At 38.9% G+C, this 27,331-nt stretch overlaps 1 protein-coding gene across 2 annotated transcripts in view; it reads left to right on the top strand.

Annotated features, from left to right (window-relative positions):
- The window catches only part of LOC100346305 (cytochrome P450 2C1), a 77,791-nt gene extending 50,808 nt beyond the window's left edge, over window positions 1–26,983 (top strand). Inside the window, exons 9-10 of one of the 2 annotated variants that reach the window (XR_016222101.1) lie at window positions 4,543–4,657; window positions 26,829–26,983. Coding sequence is in view for 1 of the 2 variants with exons in the window: in XM_089314711.1 (XP_089170837.1) it covers window positions 26,829–26,899 (71 nt within the window). In the remaining variant the exon portion in view is untranslated. The remainder of the gene's footprint in view (window positions 1–4,542; window positions 4,658–26,828) is intronic. The other variant, XM_089314711.1, reaches the window with a different exon arrangement.
- The last annotated feature ends 348 nt before the right edge of the window (window positions 26,984–27,331 follow it).

Here is a 27,331-nt window from a genome sequence, read left to right as displayed (position 1 = left end):
ATTGGACTGCATCAAAATTAACTTTGTGTGTAAAGGCAAGCTAACAACAGAGTGAAACACAATGGGAGTGCATATGTAGACAGAAGAAGCCCTGAATTGCAATAACAATAATAAAAGCAGCAAACAGTCCGAAGCAGTGGCTAACTTGGCTAATCCTCAACCTGCGGTGCCAGCATTCCATATGGGTACTGGGTTCTAGTTCTGGCTGCTCCTCCTCCATCCAGCTCTCTGCTGTGGCCAGGAAGGCAGTGGAGGATGGCCCAAGTACTTGGGCGCCTGCACCCACGTGGGAGACCAGGAGGAAGCACCTGGCTCCTGGCTTTGGATCGGCATAGTTCTGGCCATGGCGGCCATTTGGGGGGTGAACCAATGGAAAAAGGAAGACCTTTCTCTCTGTCTCTCTTTCTGACTGTCTATCTGTCAAATGAAAAAAAAAAAATATGCAGCAAACAACCAACTGACAAACTTGGAAAAGAAGTTGAATACACTTTTCCATAAAGAAGCTATGGCTCTGCCAATAAGCACATGAAAAATGTACTGTATTGAAATTGGACATGACCCCCTAAAACTTATACAAAAACTGGCCCTTTAAAGTTCCCCAGAAATGCCATCTGGGATGCCACGTATACTACCGGAATTTGGGGTACCATATGTTTTCACCATATGTTTATTAATAAATCCCCAATATTAATAAGCCCAAGAGGGTTCTTGCCTAATATTTAGAGAAGAATTCTAAATACCAGCACAGATAAACGAGGCAGCATGGTACATTTTAAGCTTTTATTTAGTGCGAAAGATGCATAGGAGAGTGAGAGCTTTATTTAAGACAGAGAGGTAAATATGGGTTCATACTGAGCACCAGGAACCAGTCACATGGAGGAGCATCTAGGCCAGAATGCCTAGGGCGCATGGCCCCAAGGCCATGCACCCTGGAGGCGCAGGGCTAGAGCAAGCCCCCTCCTGGCAAGAGGCCAGGGAAGAAGAGAAGGGCCAGGACATACCATATCCTAGGCTTTTAACCCAATTCCAAAGGGGAGTGGTTAATTAACCCGATTGGCTGGTGGGCACCCAGGTGTGGCCAGGTAGGGTGATGAGGTCACACAGGGGTATGGCGAAGTCGTGGTCTTCCAACTTACAAACCTAATCCATTTTAACCTGTATGCCTGCCTACTTCACTATCATTAATTATTAGAACAATGAAAATCTAAAGCACAGTGAGATATAACCTTTTACCTACTGGGATTGTCGTTATGAAAAACCAAAACATAGTAAGTCATTGTGAGAAACTGAGAAAATTGAAAGTGTTTTTCACTGCTGCCAAGAATGTAAAATGATGCAGCCACTGTGATATAGTGTAGTGGTTCCTTAAAAATTTAGAAATTGAATTACTGGAGGCAGCAAAGTGGTGGCAGAGTAAGATCTACTACTAATAATATCCTGACAGAGACACCATTCACACACAAGTCTGTTGTTACAAGAGTTTGGTAGATGGGGCCGGCGCTGTGGCTCACTTGGTTAGTCCTCCACCTGCAGCACCGGCATCCCATATGGGCTCTGGGTTCTAGTCCTGGTTGCTCTTCTTCCAGTCCAGCTCTCTGCTGTGGCCTGGGAGGGCAGTGGAGGATGGCCCAAGTGTTTGGGCTCTTGCACCCACATGGGAGACCAGGAAGAAACACCTGGCTCCTGGCTTCAGGTCGGAGCAGCGCCTGGCCATGGCAGCCATTTGGGGAGTGAACCAACGGAAGGAAGACCTTTCTCTCTGTCTTTCTCTCTCACTGTCTATGACTCTACCTGTCAAATAAAAAAAAAAAAAAGAGTTTGGTAGACAAGTAAGAGACTACAGTGCTTGATTTTAGTATACTAATAAAAGATACACTGAAGAAGGCAGGAAAGAGGCAGTTTCCTGTGTTACCCCTCCATAAAATGCATTGGGGAGAGAGGTTAAGAGAAGTTTCTGGCCCCTGGCTTTGTCCTGGCGCAACCTCAACCGTTGTGGCCATTTGGGGAGAGAACGAGCAGTTGGAAGATCAATCTCTCTCACCCACCCTTCATCTCTGTCTGACTCTGACTTTCAAATAAATAAATGAACCTTAAAAAAAAGAGAAAATAATGATTACAGCTTAGATGCTGTAGAAGCCTTCACTAAAGTGCCCATCTAGGAACAAAGGCACCAAAAGCACTTCATATTCAACCAGTACTCTAGGACACATTGCCAGCAGAAAGTCTTACTAAGGAAGGCATTATATAAAATTGGTGGAAGCAACTGAGCTACCAGATGCACAAAGATTAGTATAGGAGCTCAAGAAGCATGAAAAAATGAGGTGATATAATGCCTTCAAGAGAACACAACGATCCTCTAGTAACACTCCACACAGAAAAGCAAAGTGATGAATTTCCTATATAATAACTTAAGAGAATAGTTTTAAGGAAACTTAATGATGTGCAAAAGAATCAGATAATTCAATAAGCTTAGAAAGCCCATTCATGATAACATGAGAAGTTTATTCAAAATGTAGAGGTCATAATAAAAATCATTAATCTTCAAGCAAATGAATCAATTAATGAAGTTAAAATATGTTAGAATGCCTCATGGGCAGAATTGAGGTGGAGTGTACCTCAGCATAATAAGGGGCATCTATGACAAATCCACAGTCAACTTCATATTGAGTGGGGAAACGCTGAAATTTCTGACTCTAAGATGAGGAACAAGAAAGCAGGTATAGTCTAACTACTCTTCAATTTAGTATTGGAAGTGTTAGCCACGGCAATTAGATGAGGAGAAGAAATAAAGAGCATCTGCAAAGGAAGGAAGGAGTTGAAATTATCCCTGTTTACAGAGGACATGATTTTATATAGAGAAAATCTTTTTAAGACCACCAAGAAGCTGTTAGAACCGATGAAAAATTAATTAAAATTGCAGACTAAAAAAATACAAAAACAATAGCTTTAAAAATATATCAGTAAAAAGACTGCAAAGGAAGAACTCCAGAAGCAATCCCATTTACAAAACCTACAAATAATTAAAAACTGGGAGTAGAATGGAAGAGGCTGGTGATGGAGATAAGTTGTTCATATATAAAGGAGTGCAGGTTATAAGAATAATAATTTCTTTTAAAAATTTTTTATTCACTTAATTTTTAATTATTCAAAAGACAGAAAGAGAGAGAGAGAGAGAGAGAGAGAGAGAGATTATCCATGCACTGGTTCACTTCTCAAATTCCCAAGACAGCCAGAGCTGAGCCAGGATGAATCCAGGAATCAAAAACTTCATCCAGGTCTTCCACATAAGTGTCAGGCACCCATGCAGTTGAGCCATCACTGTTACCTCCCAGGTATGCATTAGTAGGAAGCTGGAATCAGGAGCAGAGCAAGGACTCAGTTCCAGGAGTTCTGATATGGGATGTGGATGTCCCAAGCTGTGTCAACCTCTGTGTCAAAAGCCTTCTAATGTTTTATGGCACAGTTGGATAACGGTGATTAACAACAATGGATTCAATATTCCAAAATAGCCAATAGAATGCATTTTGAATGTTTCCAACACAGATAAATGATACGTCTGAAGTGACAGATATGCCTATTACTGTGATCTAATCATTAGAAATTGTATACATTTATTGTAATTCTACATGATACCCCCAAAATATATGCAGTTACCTTATGTTAAATAAAACTATAAAATTCAAGAATTGAATAAAATATGGTCCAATAATTAAATTTTTGGTATATGCCAATAATTAATGAAATGAGCATATCAAAGGGACAGTTATACACATACGTTCATAGTATCATTCACAAATGAGAGAAGGTGAAGACACTCCAAGTGTCCATTGAGGATAAACAAAATTTAGTGCATGCATAAAATGGAATACTATTCAGCCTCAAAGCCAAAAAAATTCATTTTTTTAAAATAAAGATTTTATTTATTTATTTTAAAGTCAGAGTTACAGAGAGAGAGAAAAGGACAGACAGAGATCTTCCTTCCATTGATTTACTTCCTAGATGGCCACAACAGCTTGGGCTGGGCCAGGCTGAACCCCGGAGCCAAGAGCTTTATCTGGTTTTCCCATGTGGGTGCAGGGGCACAGGCACTTGGGTCATCTTCCACTGCTTTTCCCAGGCCATTAGCAGGATGATGTATAGGAAGTGGATCAGCCTGGACATGAACAAGTGCCCACATGGGTTGTCGGTGTTTCAGGCAGTGGCTTTATCCACTAAACTACAACGCCAGCTCCAGCAAGAAAATTCTGACACAGGCTACATCATGAATAAACCTAAGGGCATTATGCAAGATGAAATAAACCCTTCAGAAAAAGACAAATAAATTCATAGAGATAAAAGGTATCTGTGAGCTATTACATGTGCACTGACAGTGGAAAGTTGAGAATGGGGAATTACTTTTTGATGATACCAAGCTCAATCTTACAAGATGAAGAGTTCTGAAGAAAACAGTTCTTGTTGAATAGTAATGTGAATGTAGTTAATTTCACCAAATTGTACACAAAATTAGTTAAAACAGCATACCTTACATTACATATTTCCTAGTCCAGTTGAAAAATGCTGTTGGCTGGTGATTGCCACAGTCAGTGGCTGGAGGAGATGCCATATTCTTGGAGCAAGGCACTCAGAACATGCAGGCAAGAAACACCATCTTAATAAGGTGAGTAGAGGCTGCTGTGGCCTGTGTGCCACTGGGGGATTTTATCTGAGGAATAACTCCATGGTCCCCGCTTTGAGTATGGCCTGGAGGGTTGCGGGGTACAGAGCACCCACTTAGCCCTATGAAGCATTCCTCTTCCCTACTTTATCAAGACCTCCAAGCTCTACTTGCCTGAAGACCTACCTCTACTGGCTCTTCCTGTGGGCAGGGAAAGCTTGTGAGACTGAGAATGGATCCCTTGTTCTCTGTGATTATGGGAGACCAGTGCTCTGTTACTGTGGGAATTTCTGTGATTTTGCCATAGGACATGTGATATGGTATGGCTGGGTCTTTGAGCAATCACTGTTTGGTATCAGAGGTTCAAGATTCTGTGCTCATATTGAGAAGAGCGCATAACCTTTTTGTGATTCATGCACGTGCATGGGTGAGCTGCCTAGGCACTGTGGGCTCATCCTGGGTGGTTGGCTCACCACCGTAGAGAGTGGCTGATGCTATGATCAGAACAGATGACATGATCATACCCTCCCCCCTGCTGACGATAGAGGAGATCTACCATGCCAAACTTGGGTGTCCACCCTGGACTCTTGCCCCACACTTGACCACTGGGTGGAGCTTCCTGGCCCCATCAGAATATGCCTCTGGATGTCTTCTGAAGGAACAGAAACTTTATTAATCCACTGAAGCATATTTCAAAGATAAAAGCCATACTAGGAGAAATCCAACAACTGTTCCTACAATGCCTAAAAATAAATGTAGAAATATGGAAAACATGAATAAGGAAGAAAATATGACTCACCAAAAAGGACACAGCAATACTTCAGTAGCAGACTGTGAGAATGAATGAAATACCCAAAAAGTAATTCAAAAGAATGATCATAAGATTACTCAAAAACACAGAGAAACAAACACATGAGTTAAAGAAATCTATCCACTACATGGATGAAACATTCTGTTGAAAGACAGAGATAATGAAGAGAAATCAAACTGAAATATTAAATATGAAGAATTCAATATGTCAAATAGAAGAAACAGAGGAAAACCTTTAACAACAGACTTGGTGAAGAAGAAAGAATATCTGAGCCAGAAGATCTTCATTGGGAAGATCTCAGAAAAAAAACCACACAAACAAAATTTAAAAAAAGAAAGGAAAAGAAGAAAAAAATTGAAAGTAATGTTTTAGATTTATGGAGTACTATCAATTGGCCAAAAATACCTATGTTGGGAGTTCCTGAAGGTATGGAAAGAGAGAAAAGAAAGAGTGGATTTGAAGAACTATTCAGTGAATTAATAGAAAAGTTTCCCCAATTTGGAGAACAATATGGACATTCAAGTACAGGAAGCACTTAGGACTCCTAATAGACATGATCAGAAAAAATCATCACCATGACATATTACAGTCAAACTTTCAGAAATAAAACATAAAGAAAAGATTCTAAAATGTGCATGAGAGAAACACCAGATTACCTTCAGAAGATCTCCATTTAGACTGACAGTTGATTTCTCATTAGATACTCTACTGGCTAGGAGAGAATGGAGAGTCATAGTCCAAATCCTAAAAGAGAAAAACTGTCAACCCAGAATACTATACCATATAAAACTCTCATTTATAGGTGAAATAAAGACCTTCAAAAACAAACAGAAATTGAAGGAATTTTTCACCACTCATCCAACCTTACAAATGATGCTTAATGATGTGCTACACACAGAAACAGAGAAAGATTGTCATCATCTTGAGACACTACGTAGGCAGAAAATCTAGTAAAAGTAGAAAGGAAATTCGAAGCTAACAATAGAAATATTTATGGAAAAATGGCAGGACCATGCTGTTACTTATCAATAATTACCTTGAATATTATTGGCCTAAATTCTAAATGGCCTAAAGTCTCCAATTAAAAAATACAGACTGGCTGAATGGATTAAACAAAAGATCCTTCTATTTGCTGTCTCCAAGAAACATACCTCACCAACAAAGATACACACAGACTGAAATTGTAAGGATGGAAATTGATATTCCATGCTAATGAAAAAGAAAAAATGAACAGAAGTAGTCATCTTAATATTAGACAAAATAGAGTTTAACACAAGAGCATTAAAAGGGACATAGGAAGGCATTATGTAAGGTTTAAGGGATCAATCCAACAGGCAGATGAGACTAAAGTAAATGTATATGCACCCAATGCTAGGGCAACTGTCAACTTAAAATGAATGTTAATGGCTCTAAAATGGGACAAAAGCTCCAATACAATAATAATGAGTGACTTCAACACACCACTTTCACCAATGGACAGATGAAGTAGACAAAAAATCAACAAAGAAACAACAGAGCTAATCTACACTCTAGACAAAATGGACTTAATTGATAGCTACAGAACAATTTACCCCACAGCTGTAGAATACACATTCTTTTCATCAATGCATGGAACTTTCTCTAAAATAGGCCATATGCTAGCCCATAAAGCAAGTTTCAACAAATTAAAAAAAAATTGAAACCATGCCATGTATCTTTTCTGACTACAATGGACTGAAGCTGGATATTAACAACTTAATGAAGACTAGAAAATATGAAAACACATGGAGATTGAACACATGTTCCTGAATGAACTGTGGGTCTTAGAAAAAAAAAACAAAGAGAAATTCAAAAAATTCCTAGAAATGAATGAAGATGACAACACAACATATCAAAACTTATAGAAACAGCAAAAGCGATGTTAAGAGGGAATTTTATAGAAATTAGTGACACATCAAGACATTGGAAAGGCATCAAATAAGTAATCTAACTATACAGGTCCACGACCTAGAAAAGCAAGAACAAAACAAACTGAATGTTAGTAGGATGAAAGAAATAAGCAGAATTAGAGAAGAAATACATAAAATTGAAATGAAAAAAAGATGCAAAAGATCAGTGAACTGGAGAGCTGGTTTTCTGAAAAAATAAACAAAATTAATATACTGTTGGCCCAAATAAGGAAAAAAAAGGAGGAGACTCAAATTAATTAAATCAGAGTACAAAATAGGTGTTAGAATGGATATCACAGGAAAAAAAGAATCATTAGGAATTACTACAAACAGGTATATGACAACAAATTGGAAAATCTAGAAAAAATGGAAAGATTTCTGGACACACACAATCTACCAAAATTGAGTCATAAAGACATAGAAATCTTAACTAGACCAATAACAAAGAAAGAGACTGAATCAGTAATAAAGACCATTCCAACAAAGAAAAGTCCAGGGCAGAATGGCTTCGTTGCTAAAGTCTATCAAACTTTTAAAGATCTAATTGCAATTCTTCTCTAACTATTCAAAACAATTTAAAGTGAGGGAATCTTCCAAACTCCTTCTATGAGACCAGCATCACTTTAATTCCAAAACCAGAAAAAGATGCAATAAAGTAAGAGCAATATCTCTGATGCACACAGATGCAAAAATCCTCAGCTAAACTCTACCTAATAGAATCCTACAACACACAAGAAAGATCATTCACCTGGACCAAGTGGGATTTATTCCTCGACCAAGTCAGATGCAGGGATGGTTTAACATATGCAAATGAATAAATATGAGATATCATATTGATAAATTGAAGACTATAAAGCATATGATTATCTCAATGGATGCAGAAAGAGCATTTGGTAATATTTGGTAAAATATAACATCCTATCATGAGAAAAAAAAATCCTAAGCAAATTGGGTATAGAAGGAACATTCCTTAACACAATCAAGGCAATATATGAAAAATCCACAGCCAGCATCATACTGAATGGGGAAAACTTGGAAGCATTTCCACCAAGATCCAGAACCAGATACGGATGCCCACTTGCATCATCACTATTCAAGATAGCTCTGGAAGTTTTAGCCAGAGCCATTAGGCAAGAAAAGGGAATCAAAGTGATACAAGTTGAAAAGGAGGAAATGAAAGTATTCCTGTGTGCAGATGACATGATCCTCTGTAAAGAGGAATCAAAAGACTCCATTAAAAATTATTAGAACTCATAAGAGGGTTTGGTGAATTTGCAGAGTAAAATCAACACACAAAATTCATTAATCTTTGTATACACTAACAATGCTATGGCTGAGAAAGAACTTGTAAGATAAATGTCACTCACAACAGCTACAAAAAATTCAAATACCTTGCCATAGAGTGAATGTGAAAAATTTCTACAACATGAATTGCATTGTGAAAGATTTTCACAATGAAAATTGCAAACATTATGGAAAGGAATAATGAAGACACACAAAAAAATGTAACAATCTTCAATATTCATGAATTAGAAGAATCAATATCACAATATTCATACTATCCAAAGCAATTTAAATATTGAATGAAATCTTAAGGAAAATACCAAGGACATTCTTCTCTGACCTAGAAAAATCTATCCTAAAATTCATGTTGAAAGACAAGCAATCCTGAATAACTAAAGCAATCTTAAACAATAAAAACAAAGCCAGAGGTATCACAATACCACATTCCTAGGCATACTACAGAGCTGTTATAATCAAAACACTTGGGCACTGACACAAAAATAGATTGTGGGCTGATGGAACAGAATAGAAACCCCCAAAATTAATCCACACATCAACAACCAACTAAGCTTTGACAAAGAAGATGAAATCACTCCTTGTGGGCTGGTTCTGTGGCATAATAGGTTAAGCCCCTGCCTGTGGCAGTGGGTATCCCTTATGAGTGCCGTTTTGTGTATCAGCTGCACCTCTTCTAATCCAGCTCTCTGTTTATGGCCTGGGAAAGCAGTGGAAGATGTCTCAAGTGCTTGGGTCCCTGCACCCACATGAAGGACCTTGGGAAGCTCCTGGCTCCTGGCTTCAGAGCAGCCCAGCTCTGGCCCTTTGCAGCCATTTGGGGAGCAAACCAGCGGATGGACGACCTCTCTCTCTCTGTCTCTCCCTCTATGTCTATGACTTTGCCTCTCAAATAAATAAATAAATCTTAAAAAATTACTCCCTGGAGAAAGGACACTATCTTCAACGAATGGTGTGGGGAAAATTGGATCTCTGCATGTGGATGTATGAAACAAGGCCCCTACATTACACCCCATAATAAGTCAAATCACAATATATCAAGATTCTAAACTGAAGATGTGAAACCATTAAATCACTGGAGAAAAACATAAGGGTAACACTGCAAGACATTGGCTTAGGCAAAGACCTCTTGGATTATATCCCAGAAGCACAGGCAGTAAAAACAAATATATACAATGGGAATACATCAGGTTAAGAAGCTTCTGCATTGCAAAGGAAACAGTCAACAAACTGATGAGACCACCAACAGAATGGGAGAAAGTATTTTTTTTTTTTTTTTTGGCTTCCTATGATTCTGGCTTTCTTTTTTTTTTAACTTTTATTTAATGGATATAGATTGTCAAAGTACAGCTTATGGATTACATTGGCTCCCCCCACCCTGATGACTTCCCTCCTACCCACAACATTCCCCTTTCCTGCTCTCTCTCCCCTTCCATTCTTATCAAGATTCATTTTCATTTTGTTTATATACAGAAGACCAATTCAGTATATATTAAGTAAAAATTTCATCAGTCTGCACCCACACAGAAACACAAAGTGTAAAATACTGTTTCAGTATAGTTATAGCATTACTTCACATTGGACAACACACTAAGGACAGATCCCACATGAGACGTAAGTACACAATGACTCCTGTTGTTGACTTAACAATTTGACACTCCTGTTTATGGCATCAGTAATCTCCCTATGCTCCAGTTATGAGTTTCCAAGGCTATGGAAGCCTTTTGAGTTCACTGACTATTATCTTATTTAGACAAGGTCATAGTCAAAGTGGAGGTTCTCTCCTCCCTTCAGAGAAAGCTACCTCCTTCTTTGAAGACCCGTTCTTTCCACTGGGATCTCACTCACAGAGATCTTTCATTTAGGTCTCTTTTTTTTGCCAGAGTGTCTTGGCTTTCCATGCCTGAAATACTCTCATGGGCTTTTCAGCCAGATCCACATGACTTTAGGGCAGATTCTGAGGCCAGAGTGCTGTTTAGGACATCCACCATTCTATGAGTCTGCTGTGTATCTTGCTTCCCATGTTGGATCACTCTCCCCTTTATTTATTCTATCGTTAGTATTAGCTGCCACTAGACTTTTTTATGTTTTCCCTTTGGTTCTTAGTCCTATCATTATGATCAATTGTGAACAGAAATTGATCACTGGGACTAGTGAGATGGCATTGGTACATGCCACCTTGATGGGATTGAATTGGAATCCCCTGGTATGTTTCTAACTCTACCGTTTGAGGCAAGTCAGCTTGAGCATGTCCCGAATTGCACATCTCTTCCCTCTCTTATTCCCACTCTTATATTTAACAGAGATCACATTTCAGTTAAATTTCAACACTGAAGAATAACTGCATATTAATTACAGAATTAAACCAGTAGTATTAAGTAGAACAGACAAAAAATACTAAGAGGGATAACATATTAAGTTGTTCATTAAGAGTCAGGGCTATGCTGATCAAGCCACTGTTTCTCATAGTGTCCATTTCATTCAACAGGTTTCCTTTTTGGTGTTCAGTCAGTTGTCACCAATCAGGGAGAACATATGATATTTGTTCCTTTGGGACTGGCTTATTTCACTCAGCATGATGTGTTCCAGATTCCTCCATTTTGTTGCAAATGACCGGATTTCGTTGTTTTTGACTGCTGTATAGTATTCGATAGAGTACATATCCCATAATTTCTTTATCCTGTCTACCACTGATGGGCATTTAGGTTGGTTCCAAGTCTTAGCTATTGTGAATTGAGCTGCAATAAACATTGAGGTGGAGACAGCTCCTTTGTTTGCCAATTTAAATTCCTTTGAATAAATTCCAAGGAGTGGGATGGCAGGGTTGAATGGTAGGGTTATCTTCAGGTTTCTGAGGAATCTCCAAACTGACTTCCATAGTGGCTTGACCAGTTTGCATTCCCACCAACAGTGGGTTAGTGTTCCTTTTTCCCCACATCCTCTCCAGCATCTGTTGTTGGTAGATTTCTGTATGTGAGCCATTTTAAACAGGGTGAGTTGAAACCTCATTGTGGTTTTGATTTTGTTTCCCTAATTGCTTTTGACCTTGAACATTTTTTCATGTGTCTGTTGGCCATTTGGATTTCCTCTTTTGAAAAATGTCTATTGAGGTCCTTGGCCCATCTCTTAAGTGGGTTGTTTGTTTTGATGTTGTGGAGTGTCTTGATCTCTTTGTAGATTCTAGGTATTAACCCTTTATCTGTTGCATAGTTTGCAAATATTTTTTCCCATTCTGTCGGTTGTCTCTTCACTCTCCTGACTGTTTCTTTTGCAGTACAGAAACTTCTCAATTTGATGCAATCCCAATAGTTGATTTTGGCTTTGACTGCCTGTGCCTCCCAGGTCTTTTCCAGACATTCTTTGCCTGTGCCAATATCTTGAAGGGTTTCTCCAATGTTCTCTAGTAACTTGATGGTGTCAGGTCGTAGATTTAGGTCTTTAATCCATGTTGAGTGGATTTTTGTGTAAGGTGTAAGGTAGGGGTCTTGCTTCATGCTTCTGCACGTGGAAATCCAGTTTTCCCAGCACCATTTATTGAATAGACTGTCCTTGCTGCAGGAATTAGTTTTAGATCCTTGATCAAATATAAGTTGGCTGCAGATGTTTGGGTTGATTTCTGGTGTTTCAATTCTGTTCCATTGGTCTATCCATCTGTTTCTGTACCAGTACCATGCTGTTTTGGTTACAACTGCCCTGTAGTATGTCCTGAAATCTGGTATTGTGATGCCTCAGGCCTTGTTTTTGTTGTACAAGATTGCTTTAGCTATTCGAACTCTCTTGTGCCTCCATATAAATTTCAGCATCATTGTTTCTAGATCTGAGAAGAATGTCTTTGGTATCTTGATTGGTATTGCATTGAATCTATAAATTGCTTTTGGGAGAATGGACATTTTGATGATGTTGATTCTTCCAGTCCATGAGCATGGAAGATTTTTCCATTTTTTGGTATCCTCTTCTATTTCTTTCTTTAAGATTTTGTAATTCTCATTGTAGAGATCTTGAACGTCCTTGGTTAAGTTTATTCCAAGGTATTTGATTGTTTTTGTAGCTATTGTGAATGGGATTGATCTTAGCAGTTCTTTCTCAGTCATGGCATTGCCTGTGTATACATAGGTTGTTGATTTTTGTGCATTGATTTTATACCCTGCTACTTTGCCAAAGTCTTCTATGAGTTCCAATAGTCTCTTAGTAGAGTTCTTTGGATCCTCTAAGTAAAGAATCATATCATCTGCAAAGAGGGATAGTTTGACTTCTTCCTTCCCAAAATGTATCCCTTTAATTTCTTTTTCTTGTCTGATGATTTTGGCTAAAACTTCCAGAACTATGGAAAATAGCAGTGATGAGAGTGGGCATCCCTGTCTGGTGCCAGATCTCAGTGGAAATGCTTCCAACTTTTCCCCATTCAATAGGATGCTGGCTGTGGGTTTTTCATAAATTGCTTTGATTACATTGAGGAATGTTTCTTCTATATCCAATTTGCTTAGAGTTTTCATCATGAAAGGGTGTTGAATTTTATCGAATGCTTTCTCTGCATCTATTGAGATAATCATATGGTTTTTCTTCTGCAGTCTGTTAATGTGGTGAATCACATTGATTTGCGAATGTTGAAACATCCCTGCATACCAGGGATAAATCCCACTTGGTCTGGGTGGATGATCTTTCTGATGTGTTGTTGTATTTTATTGACGAGAATTTTATTGAGGATTTTTGCGTCTATGTTCATCAGGGATATTGGTCTGTAATTTTCTTTCAGTGCTTCATCTTTCTCTGGCTTAGGAATTAAGGTGATGCTGGCTTCATAGAAAGAATTTGGGAGGATTCCCTCTTCTTCGATTGTTCTGAATAGTTCTGGAATTAGTTCTTTAAATGTCTGGTAGAATTCAGCAGTGAATCCATGTGGTCCTGGGCTTTTTTTTTTTGAGGGCCTTTATTACTGTTTCAATTTCTTTCTCAGTTATGGGTCTGTTTAGGTTTTCTATGTCTTCAAGGTTCAATTTAGGTAGGTTGCATGTGTCCAGGAATCTATCCATTTCTGATAGGTTTCCCTGTTTGCTGGCATACAAGTCCTTGTAGTAATTTCTGATGATTCTTTTTATTTCTGTGGTGTCTGTTGTTACGTTTCCTTTTTCATCTCTGATTTTTTTGATTTGGGTCTTTTTGCTTCTTTTTTTAGTTAGTTGGGCCAATGGGGTGTCAATTTTGTTTATTTTTTCAAAAAACCAGCTCTTCGCTTGGCTGAGTTTTTGTAATTTTTTTTGGATTCAATCATATTGATTTCTTCTCTGATTTTAATTATTTCTCTTCTCCTACTAGATTTGGGTCTGATTTGCTGCAGTTTTTTTAGGTCCTTGAGATGCGCTGAAAGCTCATTTATTTGGTACCTTTCTAACTTCTTGATATAGGCATCTATTGCTATAAACTTGCCTCTCAATACTGCTTTTGCCGTATCCCATAAGTTTTGATATGTTGTGTTGTTATCCTCATTTACTTCCAGAAAGTTTTTGTTTTCTCTTTTGATTTCTTGAATGACCCAGTGTTCATTCAGGAGCACGTTGTTCAGTCTCCACGTGTTTTCATACTTTCTATGGTTTCCTGAGTTGCTAATTTCCAGCTTCATTCCGCTGTGGTCTGAGAAGCTGCATGGTATGATTCTAATTCTTTTAAATTTGCTGAGACTTGCATTATGGCCTAGTATGTGATCAATCCTAGAGATGGTTCCATGCACTGCTGAGAAGAATGTGAATTCCTTAAATGTAGGATGAAAAGTTCTATAGATATCTGTTAGACCCATTTGGGCAATAGGATTGATTAAATCTGCTGTTTCCTTGTTGATCTTCTGTCTGGATGATCTGTCTATTTCTGAGAGTGAAGTATTGAAGTCCCCCACTACTATTGTATTGGAATCTAAGTCTCCCTTTAAGTCCCTTAACATATCTTTTAAATAGACCGGTGCCCTGTAATTAGGTGCATATACATTTATAATAGTTTCATCTTCCTGTTGAATTGAACCCTTAATCATTATATAGTGCCCCTCTGTCTCTCTTAACAGTTTTTATATTAAAGTTTATTTTGTCTGATATTAATATGGCTGCACCTGCTTTTTTTGGTTTCTGTTGGCATGGAATATCTTTTTCCAACCTTTCACTTTCAGTCTGCATGCATCTTTGTTAGAGAGATGTATTTCTTGTAGGCAGCAAATAGTTGGATTTTGTTCCTTAATCCATTCAGCCAGTCTGTACCTTTTAACTGAAGAGTTAAGTCCATTCACGTTTAATGTGACTATTGATACATAGTGACTTTGCCCTGCCATTTTCCCGAAGATATTTTCTAGTATGTGCTTTGAGCTTCCGATGATCTTTTACTGGTAGGTTTTCTTCTTTTACCTTCTTTCATATTGATGGCCATGTTTCTGTGTTTCTGAGTGTAGCACATCTTTAAGTATCTTTTTCAGGGCCGGATGAGTGGCGGCAAACTCTTTCAATTTCTGTTTGCTATGAAAGGTCTTTATTTCACCTTCATTCACAAATGAGAGCTTAGCAGGATATAATATTCTGGCCTGGCAATTTTTCTCTCTTAGCACCTGTGCTATGTCTCACCATTCCCTCCTAGCCTTAGTGTTTCTGATGAGAAGTCTGCTGTGAGTCTAATTGGAGATCCTCTGAGAGTAATTTGACGTTTCTCTTTTGCACATTGTAGGATCTTTTCTTTATGTTTCACTGTGGTGAGTTTCATTACAATGTGTCCTGGTGAGGATCTCTTTTGGTCATGTTTACTAGGGGTTCTATGAGCTTCCTGTACTAGGATGTCTCTGTCCTTCTCCAAACCCGGAAAGTTCTCTGCTAGTATCTCACTAAAAAGGCCTTCTAATCCTTTCTCTCTCTCCATGCCTTCAGGAACTCCTAGAACTCGAATGTTGGTTTTTTAAATAGTATCCTGTAGATTCCCAACAATATTTTTTAGATTTCTAATTTCCTCTTCTTTTCTTTGGTTTGACTGAATGTTTTCCTGTTCTCTGTCTTCTAAGTCCGATATTCTCTCTTCTGTTTCACTGACTCTGTTTTTTAGACTTTCTAATGTGTTTGTGGTTTGATCTATTGAGCTCTTCATTTCATTTTGATTTCTCTTCACTATCACACTTTCCTGTTCTACTAGTTTCTGCGTTTCATTTAGATTCTTCCTTAAAATTTTCATTTTCACGAGAGAGATTTTCAACCCTGTCCAATAAGGATTTCTGAGTTCAAGGATTTGCTTTTGAAAACTTCTAAATGTACTTATCATAAATTTTTTGAAATCCGTATCTTGCATTTCTTCTATCTCATCATCTTCATAATCTTGGCTTGGGATATTTTGTTTACTTGGAGGCGTCATAGTGTCATTGCTGATCTTGTTCCCTAGATTTTTGTGTTTGTTGCTTGGCATTGTTAATTCTTCTTCCCTCACTGTGAGTTTTTTTTTTTTTTTTATACTATGTCTGTGTTAAGAGGACTGTCTGCTGTTGGAGGAGCCTTGGAGGCTTGAGATGGGTGTGGCCTGAGAGCTCTGCTTGGTTCTTCCTGGTTAAGGGTGTGCAAAGGTGACACCCTCAGGTTATGCATGGTAAATCTCTATTTATTTATTTATTTATTTATTTTATTTTATTTTATTTTTTTATTCAGGAGGTAAGTAATACCGCACGGCTGAACAGAATTGATGGTATTTAGCTTCCGATCTCTGGCTTCTACCCAAAGAGTCTGTGCGGGCTCAGTTTCTCCTGCAGACTCCCACTGGATTGCCTAGGCTACTGAATTGTAGTGCCTCAGTTCCTTAGCTCTACCCTTTTGTTATGTATATCCAGAGTGGGGCCTGCTCTTTGTCTCTTGCTCGCCTTTGCAAGGTTGGCAGAGAGAGAAACTCGTCTGTACCTGTACCCCCCCCACCTTTTTTTTTTCCTTCTCTCCTGTAGTCAATATGGTGAACTTTCCTGCCTCAAGCCCACTTCCCTCTAGATTCTGTCCGCCATTTCCCCACCAATGTCTTGGGTTACTGAGCTCACCTCCCCTTCCAGCGCCGATGTGTAGACTTGGAGCCCTGGGCATCCCTGCTCTCCCCACTGGTCGTCTGTGTCACATCCACTCCCCTTCCAGCAGTGGCGCGCAGACCCTGCAGCTCCCGCGGTTAAGCTTCCGTGCAGTGGGCGACCTTGCTCTCCCCGTAGGTCCTCCGAGTCACAGCCACTAGATCTGGAAGAGTTTCCTCTGCAATTTTTTCCTGATGCTTTTTCTGAGGCTACTGTAACTCCACTTTTATTAAACTAAATTTTCCCGGACTATCGGAGTACGCCCTCACTATTCTGCTATCTTGGCTCCGCTCCCTGAGAGAAAGTATTTTTAAACTATGCAACTGATAAAGAGTTAATATCCAAGACCATAAAAAACTCAAGAAACTAAACAACAACAAAAACAAAGAATCTAGTGAAGAAATGGGAAAATGGCATGAAGAGTCATTTTTCAAAGGATGAAACACAAGTGGCCAACAGACACAAGAAAAAATACTCAAGATCAATAGCCTTTAGGGAAATGCAAATAAAAAAGACAATAAGATTTCACCTAACACCAGTTAGAAATATTATTATCCAAAAATCAAAAAATAACAAATGTGGGGCTGGCACTGTGGCACAGTGGGCTAAAGCTCCAGCCTGAGGTGCTAGCATCCCATATGAGTTTGAGTCTTGGCTGCTCCACTTCTGATCTAGCTCCCTAGAATAACCATTATGGAAAATAGTATGAAATAAGTTAGTCTCCAAAGGACAAATATCGTGTTTTCCATGATATGTGGTAGTTAATATAGAATACAAAAAAATGAATAGGAATGAAATGGACATATTGTTATTTGTTGTTTTTAGCTCTTGAAATTGTGGAACTGTGGTCTTTCCACTTGTTACTTGTTTAATATTATGGTTAGTGTTGCATTAAGTCTGTAATTATATAGTGGACTAAAATTATGTTTTTGCAAAAATTAAATAAAAAATGGAAGGATGGAGGGGGATTGAAGGAGGGAGGGAGAGTGAGAGGTAGGGAAGTATGGTTATCTTCTTAGATAAATAAAAGAAATAAAAGAAATTTATTCTTTTTATATTAATAAAATTAGGAAAAAACACTATTTGCATTCTCCATCTAGTTACTAGCTATATCATGAATAGAGTACAATAGGATGAGAATAACTTAAATGATGTTCATTAAATAAGAAAGCCTGAAAATTATCATCTGAGGATGCAAAACATTCCTTGTGAACAGAACCATAAGGCCTGTGTTGGCACAAAAGCTGTGTACCCAGAGACCTCTGGTGTGTGTCCAATAGGATAACTCTCCTCTACTTTCATGGGCTGTATTCTTGTAATTTTTCTAGGCTGAAGCTGTGCAGTTTGTGGGAGGGTGAGACTGTAGAAGCTACTCTGCCATGGGCAGAAAGATTAGTTTCCCCACTGTATCTCTGAACTTAAATGAAAGGGCCAAACATTCCCTCCAGTGCCCCACATATGCTACACAAAAATGAGTTCTTGCCAGCAGCAACTGACAGATAATTTGTCTTGATTTCAATTCCTTGGCCTCTGTGAGTCTATAGACACTTCAGACGATGAAGCATGGGGAGAACTGGCTGCTCCTCTTCTGATCCATCTCACTGCTAAAGGCCTGGGAAAGCAGTAGAAGATGGAACAAGTACTTGGGCCCCTGCCACCCATGTGAGAGACCCAGATGAACCTCTTGGCTCCTGGCTTTGGTCTGGCTCAGCCCTGGCCACTGTGGCCACTGGGGAACGAGCCAGTATACGAAGACCTCCCTCTTTGTGTCTCTCCCTCTCTCTTTGTGACTCTGACTTTCAAATAAAGAAACAAATCTTTAACAAAATCTTGAGAAGTATAACTTTTAAGTGGAAGAGACTGCTAGAAATTACCTGACACTAGTAATGAAATAAATACTATTCAATATGTAACAGGTAAGCATGTTCGACATAAAATATGGGTCCCCAGAAGTGATAATCTTCCCAGAGGTGCATAAGCTGAATTTGATCATTGAGTAACATCAAACAAACTCAGATTGAGGGATATTAATAAGCATTTTGCCAATAGCCTCAAACTGTGTCAATGTCATAGATGTCAAGAAAAGCATGAAGAATTATTTGAGTCAGACACTGGCTAGAGACATAACAACTAGGCGTAACATGTGGCTCTTTAAATGGTTTTAGTATAGTTTGATAGGAAAATCACTGTGTTTAAAGGAAATATATACTGAAAGACTCAGGTCTTTGGAAAATGTAAGAAAGGTGTTCCTTTACTACTAATGGCAACAACATGAATGAACATCAAAAAGATAATATTAATTGGAAAAACTCTTGTCTGTGGAGTTTTTCACTAATTTAGTTAAATTTATTCCTAAATATTTGTTTTAGTGTGGCTATTCTCTATGGTATTTCTTTTTTGATTTCTCTTTCTGTAGGTTCATTGTTAGCATACAAAAAGCTACTGTTTTTTGCAAGTTCTCCTTTTTTTCTTTTACTTGACAGGTAGAGTTATAGATAGTGAGAGAGGCAGAGAGAAAGGTCTTCCTTCCTTCGATTCACTCCCCAAGTGGCCTCTATGGCTGGCACTGCACTGATCTGAAGCCAGGAGCCAGGTGCTTCCTCCTGGTCTCCCATACGGGTACAGGGCCCAAGCACTTGGGCCATCCTTCGCTGCCCTCTCGGGCCACAGCAGAGAGCTGGACTGGAAGAGGAGCAACTGGGACTAGAACCGGCGCCTATATGGGATGCGCTGCAGGCAAAGGATTAACCAAATGAGCCATGGCGCTGGCCCCTGTGAGTTTATTTTTAACCTGATTCTATACTGAAATAGGTTTATCAACTCTAGCAGCTTTTTGGTGGAGTGTTTAGATTTCCCGGTGCACAACACCATGTCTTTTGCAAACATAGATAATTTCACTTCCTCTTTTCCAGCTTTGATGCCCTTTATTTCTTTCTCCTCCCTAATTATTTTTGCTAACATTTCCTGTGCTATGTAGAGTAAGAGTGGTGAAAGAGGACATCCTTGCCTTGTTCCAGATCTGAGGGGAAATGCTTTCAAACAGTTTGATTTTGGCTGTTTGTATGACATATATAGCCTTTATAATTTTGAGGAATGTTGCTTCTATACTGAATTTGTGCATGGTTTTTGTCATGAAGAGATGTTGAATCTTATTAAATGCTTTCTCTACATCTATTGAGATAACCCTATGGTGTTTATTTTTCACTCTATTGATATGATTTATGACATCTATTGGTTTGCAAATGTTGAACCACCCTTGCATTTCTGGGATAAATCCCAATTGATTGTGATGAATGATTTTTTGGGGTAGTTTTAGATAAAATTTGCTAGTATTTTCTCGAGAATCTTTGCAACTATGTTCATTAAGGTTATAGGTCTATAGTTTTCTTTTCATGTCCTGTCTTTGGTTTTGGTATCAAAGTAATGTTGGTCTCATAAAACAAACTCAGCACGTTCCATCCTGTTTAGTAGTTAGAGGTAGTTTGAAGAGTATTGGAGTTACTTCCTTTTTGAATGATTTATAGAATTCAATAGCAAAGCCATCAGGTCCCAGACTTTTCCTAGATGGCAGACTTTTGATTACTGCTTTGATCTCATTGCTGATTATGGTCTGTTTAGGTTATCCATATATTCTTGAGTTAATCTTGGTAGGTTAAGTTTTCTTCCAAATCCAGTTGATGGGTTATTCAAAGAATTTGGAATTATGTCATCTAGGCAAAAATATCTGCCCTTTGTCCTGGATGAAGAGTTTATGGAGATGAGAGCTTACTCAACTTCTAAAGGTTATACCCCAAACATTTTGATCCTGATTTTGTTCAACTACTGCTTTAATTATTAACTAAATACTGTTTATTTTGAAAGTCTCTTGTTAGGCAAAATCACAAACTATTCATTTATAGTACACCATCAGTGAGTGTTGGTGAACTCAGTTGAACTGTCTTACTTGGTGCAAAAGAGCAGGACATGGCACACTTGAGATCTAAGCTAAGCTTTACCACCTATTTTCTCCGTGTCTTGTTTTCTTTACTCTCATGCACCTTTTTTCTTGTTTTTATTGGAGCCAAATTGGGCCTCCATTTAATACGAAGGCTGTGTCCTATCTATCTATCTATCTATCTATCATATATTTACTTACCGTACTTGAAAGGCAAAGAGAGAGAGAGCAAGAGCCAGCCAACCATACACACACACACACACACACATGCATACACACTGATCTTCCATCTGCTGGCTCACTCCCCAAAAACCCACCGTAGCCGGGAATGGATTTGTCTGAATCAAGGAGACTGGAATTCCATGGGGTCTCATCTTCCAAAAGGGTAACAGGGCCTAAGACCTTTTCTCACATCTGCTCCTTCCCTGGATGCATTAGGAGGAAGCTGGATCAGAAGCAGAGGAACCAGTATTTGAATGTTCTCTCCAATATCGATTTGGACATGGGTGCCCCAATCGTTGGCTTAACCCTCAGCAACACAATGCTGGTCCTACACCTATGCTCCATGAACAGTCAGTGGTGTTCATTATGAGTAACTAATGTTTGGGGTTTGGCTTGTTTTGCTAACATGGTTGTCCAGGTAGCTGTGGTGTGAGCCATTGTGCACCATAATGGGCACCAGAAGATCTCAGTTCAAATCCCTTTTTTGCCATTGGGGATCACTGTGATCTTCCCAGGTCTTTCAGATTCTCCACTTCTATTTGAAAAGTAAAAATAAGTTCTGCTTTTCAGTGTGTTTATAATAGTGAGAAGCATATGCACTTGTTCAGCTAGTAACTTGGTGTATATTTGGTTACTGAAGATGAATGAATCATGTTAGCTGTTTTATGTTTAGGCACCTGTAATACTGTTAGAGTGTGCTGAGTGTTTGATAGGCTTCCACTGCCAAGGAGACAGTGTCCTAGATATTGGAATAGCACACAAGAGACCCTTAACGTACATGTCATAGAGTATCTTGCTTTCCCTCAAAGTCATAAATTACCAAATGGTCATTAATCTAAGAATCTTGAGTATTCAGTAATTTATTTGCATTAAATCATTTGTCTCAGTGGTTCTCAATATCAACGTACATGGGAACCACTTGGATTTTATCTTAAATTACCAATACCTGGTCTGCAATCCAGTACAATGGAAGCACAATCCGCAAGGTGAGCACAGGAAAGAAAGAGAACATTTCCTTGTGTATCTGTAATTGGGGAAATGTGCCTCAGATGAGAGTATAAAGTTCATCAGGGTGATAGGTTACATTATGCATCAATGGTCACAAGTGAATTTGAAATATTTGCCAACCAACTAGATCCAAAGAGAAGTGGAAGCACCTCCTTTAACAGCCTTGTCAAAGTTGAATAGCCACAGTCTAATCATGAAGAATCCTCAGACAATCCCAGGTGTTTTACAAACTCCCAGAGTATGCCCTTCAAATCCAAAAGGGTCAAAGAGGTCAAGGGAAGATGAAGGGATTGTTGCAGGCTGTACTTGGCTAAGGAGGCCTGGCAATTAGTCACAAAAAGGGATTTAGGATTCTGAGCTGGATCCAGGAGGAATACAAAGAACTGATTCATGACATACTCATGGAAATGAGTACTTGATGGTTTTAGTGCATCAATATGGATTTCGTATTTGAAGGCTATATTTTGGTTTTATCAGAGAATTGTTTCCTTTATTCAACTTTCATTTAATAAATATAAATATCCAAAGTACAACTTCTGGATTATAGCGGCTTTTCCACACATAACCTCCCTCCCGGCCACAACCATCCTATCTCCCACTCCCTCTCCCATCTCATTCTTCATCAAGATTCATTTTCAATTATCTTTATATACAGAAGATCAACTTAGTATATACTAAGATGTCAACAGACTGCACCCACACAGGCACACAACGTAGAAAGTACTGACTGAGTACTAGTTATACCGATAATTCACATAGTACAACACATAAAGGTCAGAGATCCTACATGGGGAGCAGGTGCACAGTGAGAGCTGTTGTTAATTTCACAATTGAGACTCTTATTTACGACATCAGTAATCACCCGAGGCTCTTGTCATGAGCTGCCAAGGCTATGGAAGCCTCTTGAGTTCACCAACTTCGATCTTATTTAGACAAGGCCATAGTCAAAGTGGAAGTTCTCTCCTCCCTTCAAAGAAAGGTACCTCCTTCTTTGATGGCCTGTTCTTTCCACTGGGATCTCGCTCACAGAGATCTTTCATTTAGGTAATTTTTTTTGCCACAGTTTCTTTGCTTTCCATGCCTGAAAAACCCTCATGGGCTTTTTAGGTAGATCCGAATGCCATAAGGGTTGATTCTGAGGTCAGAGTGCTGTTTAGGGCATTTGCCATTCTATGAGTCTGCTGTGTATCCTGCTTCCCATGTTGGATCCTTCTCTCCTTTTTAAAAGTATTGTTTCTTAAAGAAAAAAAAAAAACAGAACTGTATAGGGAATCCTTTCAGTTTTAGAACTCTGGTCAGTAATTTACTTGCAAACATTCAAAGTATATAAATTTTTTTGTATGGTCCTGTGAAGTATCTTTCAGGAGACATTATGGTTATAGGATTAATAATAACCTTAAGACCACTTAGTCATCTTATAGGACCAACAATATGTGTCACTCAGCAGAATGATGCACCCTGACCTGGAGAGTTCCCAGAGGGAAGAGTCCATCAGCACAGATGCAACTGCAGAACAGAACAACACCAACAGAACTGCCAAGAGCTGATACTTTCCAACTTCTCTATACATTTGGGAATTTAAATCTTACATAAAATATGTAATAACGTGAATATATATTTGTTCATAAATATACATATATAATTGTTTACATGAAATTAGCAATGGGCTCACATATAAATGATAAAAATCCACCACAAAAGAAAACTTGATGTTGCCAAAGGACATCTCAAAAAAGTGCCCAGTATCCTGAAGCTTTCTGGGAATGAAAATTGAAATTACAACGAGATATGTATCCACATTGGTCAGAGTGGTTAAAATGAAGAATGAACATGCTGCTTGGGGAAGAAATTGAAGGAATTGTTACTCGTATTAAGTATAATTACATATTGCTTAAATTGTTTGGACTATTCATTGCAAGTAGTTATGAAAACTGAATTAATATATGTATCTTTTCCAATTGTTTTTAGAGATATACTGAATGGAATAATAATGATTAGGATAATAACAGCACTGTTCACATCAATTGTGACCTAATCAATTCGGATACACATAGAGGCACAATGAAAAAAATGTGTGGAATAATAAAGTAAAACAGGAGAAAGAAAACAACTTACTCACTACTTTTTTGTATAGTGAATGAATGTCAGATACACTGTAAGAAGTGGAAAAACCAGATACTAAAAAAATAATGTGCCATTCCATTTATACTAAGTCCACAACCAGGCCAGGCCATGTCATTATCCAGGATAGATTTAGGGAGGGGGAAGGTAGTGAACATGAGGAGATATAATGAGATTCTGAGATCCTGGAATAATCACACAGTTCCTTCATAATAACTTACTGAGTTACATTATACATTTAGGATCCATACAAAATTCTCAATATATATTACACTTCAAGGTGAATGTTTGTTGAATAAGAAAGAGGTCTAACTCACAACAGTGCTCAAGTTGAGGTTTGCATTCCCCTCTGACCCTGGAGAGCCTCAAAAGGTGTCCTCCAGAGGTCAGTGATAGGAAATCCTTTGATGTGATAATCATGGAATTGAAACCTAGGTTCTAAAAGAGGGTCTTTTACTGATGTGTTAGGAAAACTTAGCCGGCGCCGTGGCTCAATAGGCTAATCCTCCACCTTGCGGCGCCGGCACACCGGGTTCTAGTCCCGGTTGGGGCGCCAGATTCTGTCCCGGTTGCCCCTCTTCCAGGCCAGCTCTCTGCTATGGCCAGGGAGTGCAGTGGAGGATGGCCCAGGTGCTTGGGCCCTGCACCCCATGGGAGACCAGGAAAAGCACCTGGCTCCTGGCTCCTGCCAGGATCAGCGCGGTGCGCCGGCTGCAGCGGCGGCCATTGGAGGGTGAACCAACGGCAAAGGAAGACCTTTCTCTCTCTGTCTCTCTCTCTCACTGTCCACTCTGCCTGTCAAAAATAAAAAAAAATAAAAAAAAAAAATTAAAAAAAATAAAAAAAAAAATAAAAATAAAAATTACTGATGTGTTAGGAAAACTTCATCCCAAACCTTCACATTCCTAAGATTAAGTAGGGATTATGATGGTGGATATTTGTGGCCCCTTTTGTCTCTAATTATGTATGAATCTTTCTCATTCTATAAAGAGAAAAGGCCAGGAAGGGGTCTCAGTAAAAGGGAGGAGTAACAGACACCCACTGTTCGGTGATAAATTTGTAGCTCTAAAATGGTCATCAATTTCAGTTTATCCAAATCAGGTAATACAACTGCTGTAGAGCCCAGTCAAGAAGCAAAATTGGACTTGCAAGCATTCTACAGAGCCAATTTTTTCCAATTCTCATTTTCATTAACTTGTGCTCCAATAATTGACTAACTTCATGTTTATTTGCAAGTCATTGCTGTGTAAGACAGTAAGTAAATATTGGTGAACCCTGTTGAACTGATTGTCTACTTGTTAGGAAGGTAGCAGGACTCAGGCGATAAGAAATTCAACCTGAGCTCTGCCTCTTGCAGGAACCACAACCAATTATTTGAGCAAGGGGCAGAATTTCTAAAATGGGAATCATCTCATCTTAAGCAAAGGCAGATGAGAGATTCTAAAGAAACATTATAGGTGTGAAAATTCTCTTTAAATTATCAGCATATTTTTAGAGATGAACAATTAAATTTTGCATATCTGAGTTCTTGAGAAAAACCGACTTTTCCTTACTGTATTTAGAAATAGCTGCAACTATCCAGCATAGTGCACCGTCATCTGGGTACAGAAATAGCCTAATGTTCATCACCTGGTGAGTTTATAAAGGAATTCTGAGATATGTACAAGCACCCAGTAGAACATGATTCACCTTAGAAGCAGAGGAGATACTGGCATTTGTGGGAATATGGATGAATTGGGGAACTGCACGGTAAGAGAAATAGCACCAGGAATAGATAGAAAAAGGGTGTATGCAAAATCTAAAAAAAATAGTGTCAAATATAGAAACATGAGTATATTTATCATTGCCAGGGATTTGGTTGAGGAAGACAGAGAAAAATTAGGTGAAAGGTTATACATTTGCAGTTATGGAGGATGAGTAAGTCTGAAGATTTGTAAGCTGGAGTCCACGCCCTCCACCATGCCCCCTGTGTGATCACATGCCCCTATCCAACCCCACCTGAATGCCCACCTGCCAATCAGCTACATAGCCACTCTCCATTGGAAGTGGGGAAAGGCCTGGAGCATGGTGGGCCCTCCCTTTTTTGTCACCCTTCTTGCCTTTGTGTTGCCCTTGCTGCCTGTGCCTTCAGGGCTCAGAGCCTTCGGGCTGCCCGCTCCCTGCTTTCCTGCCTGCATGCTTGCTGCACGTGGCTCCTGGCCTGCTCTCTGCTTGGTATGGACCTCCACTTAGCCTCTAGACTGTTCTTTCTCCCTTAGTTAAAGCCCTCACTCGCCTATTTATTCCCCTCACTGAATAAAATCCTTAAAACTTAAAACAAAAGAGACAATGGGCATCATGGAAGTTATTTAATAATACTTGGAAATTTGCTAACAGAGTAGCTTTTAGGAGTTTTATCAAAAAAGGTAACTGTGTAGATGGTAGATATGAAAATGCTTGATAGTAATTTGATTTAATATATGTATATATATCTCAAAGCATCTTGTTGTGCATCTTGCATACATACAACAAGAATAAATTGAAATAGTTATCAATTTAGGACCAAAACAATGGTATCTTTACAGAACACTCCTTTGTACAAGCAATGTCTAGGTGACCTGGTAAGGTTTGCCATTCTGGTGCCGTGTATGTCCTCCTGCTCACACGGTGTCACCTCCCAGTCAGGCCTGCACATGGCGGTCCTTCTGTGCCCTGGGTCTGTTTAAAGAAATCCTTGATCCCATTCACCACTGGCTTGTTGTTCTGTCCACAGTCTCCCTTTCTAGCTTCTCACTATCTTATCGAGTTTTTTTCAGACAATGACAGGCCAAGAAAGCAACACAGACTGCAGTGTCTTGTACTGCCTGGGAGGTGGGAGAAGTCATAGTTTGTGCACTCCTCTCTATCCAGTTTTCTGAGATTGGCTCTTGCTGCGAATACACGAAGTTTCACCTCTGCAGTGATGGAAAATGGAGAAACTCTACCTTTATTTCTTCTCTACAGAAAGTAAGAACCAGCTACTAACAGAACTATGTGATGTCTCTTCAGAGTAACATTTTATTTCAAAAATTGCTCTTGAGGAACCTGAGATGTGAGCCATAATGCTTCACAATGGACGTGAAAAAGTATCAGTTCCTGTTGCAGCTCTGCCACGTGTGAGCTCTGAGACACTACAGGTGTCCTCTTTTCTGAGAGTCTCCCTTTCCTCATTTGAAAGAGAAAAAGAATATCTGCACTCAAATGATTGTTTTAGGGGTTTAATTGTGAAAGTTGTGAATATTTACATGATAAGTATTCAATATAAAAGTATTAATTATTT

Source organism: Oryctolagus cuniculus, chromosome 15, assembly GCF_051225735.1.
Source record: "Oryctolagus cuniculus isolate XC-2025 breed Fujian yellow rabbit chromosome 15, ASM5122573v1, whole genome shotgun sequence".
Classification (NCBI taxonomy): Eukaryota; Metazoa; Chordata; class Mammalia; order Lagomorpha; family Leporidae; genus Oryctolagus; species Oryctolagus cuniculus.
The sequence above is the reverse complement of the archived record's forward strand: the minus strand, read 5'-3'. Positions and strand labels throughout refer to the sequence as shown.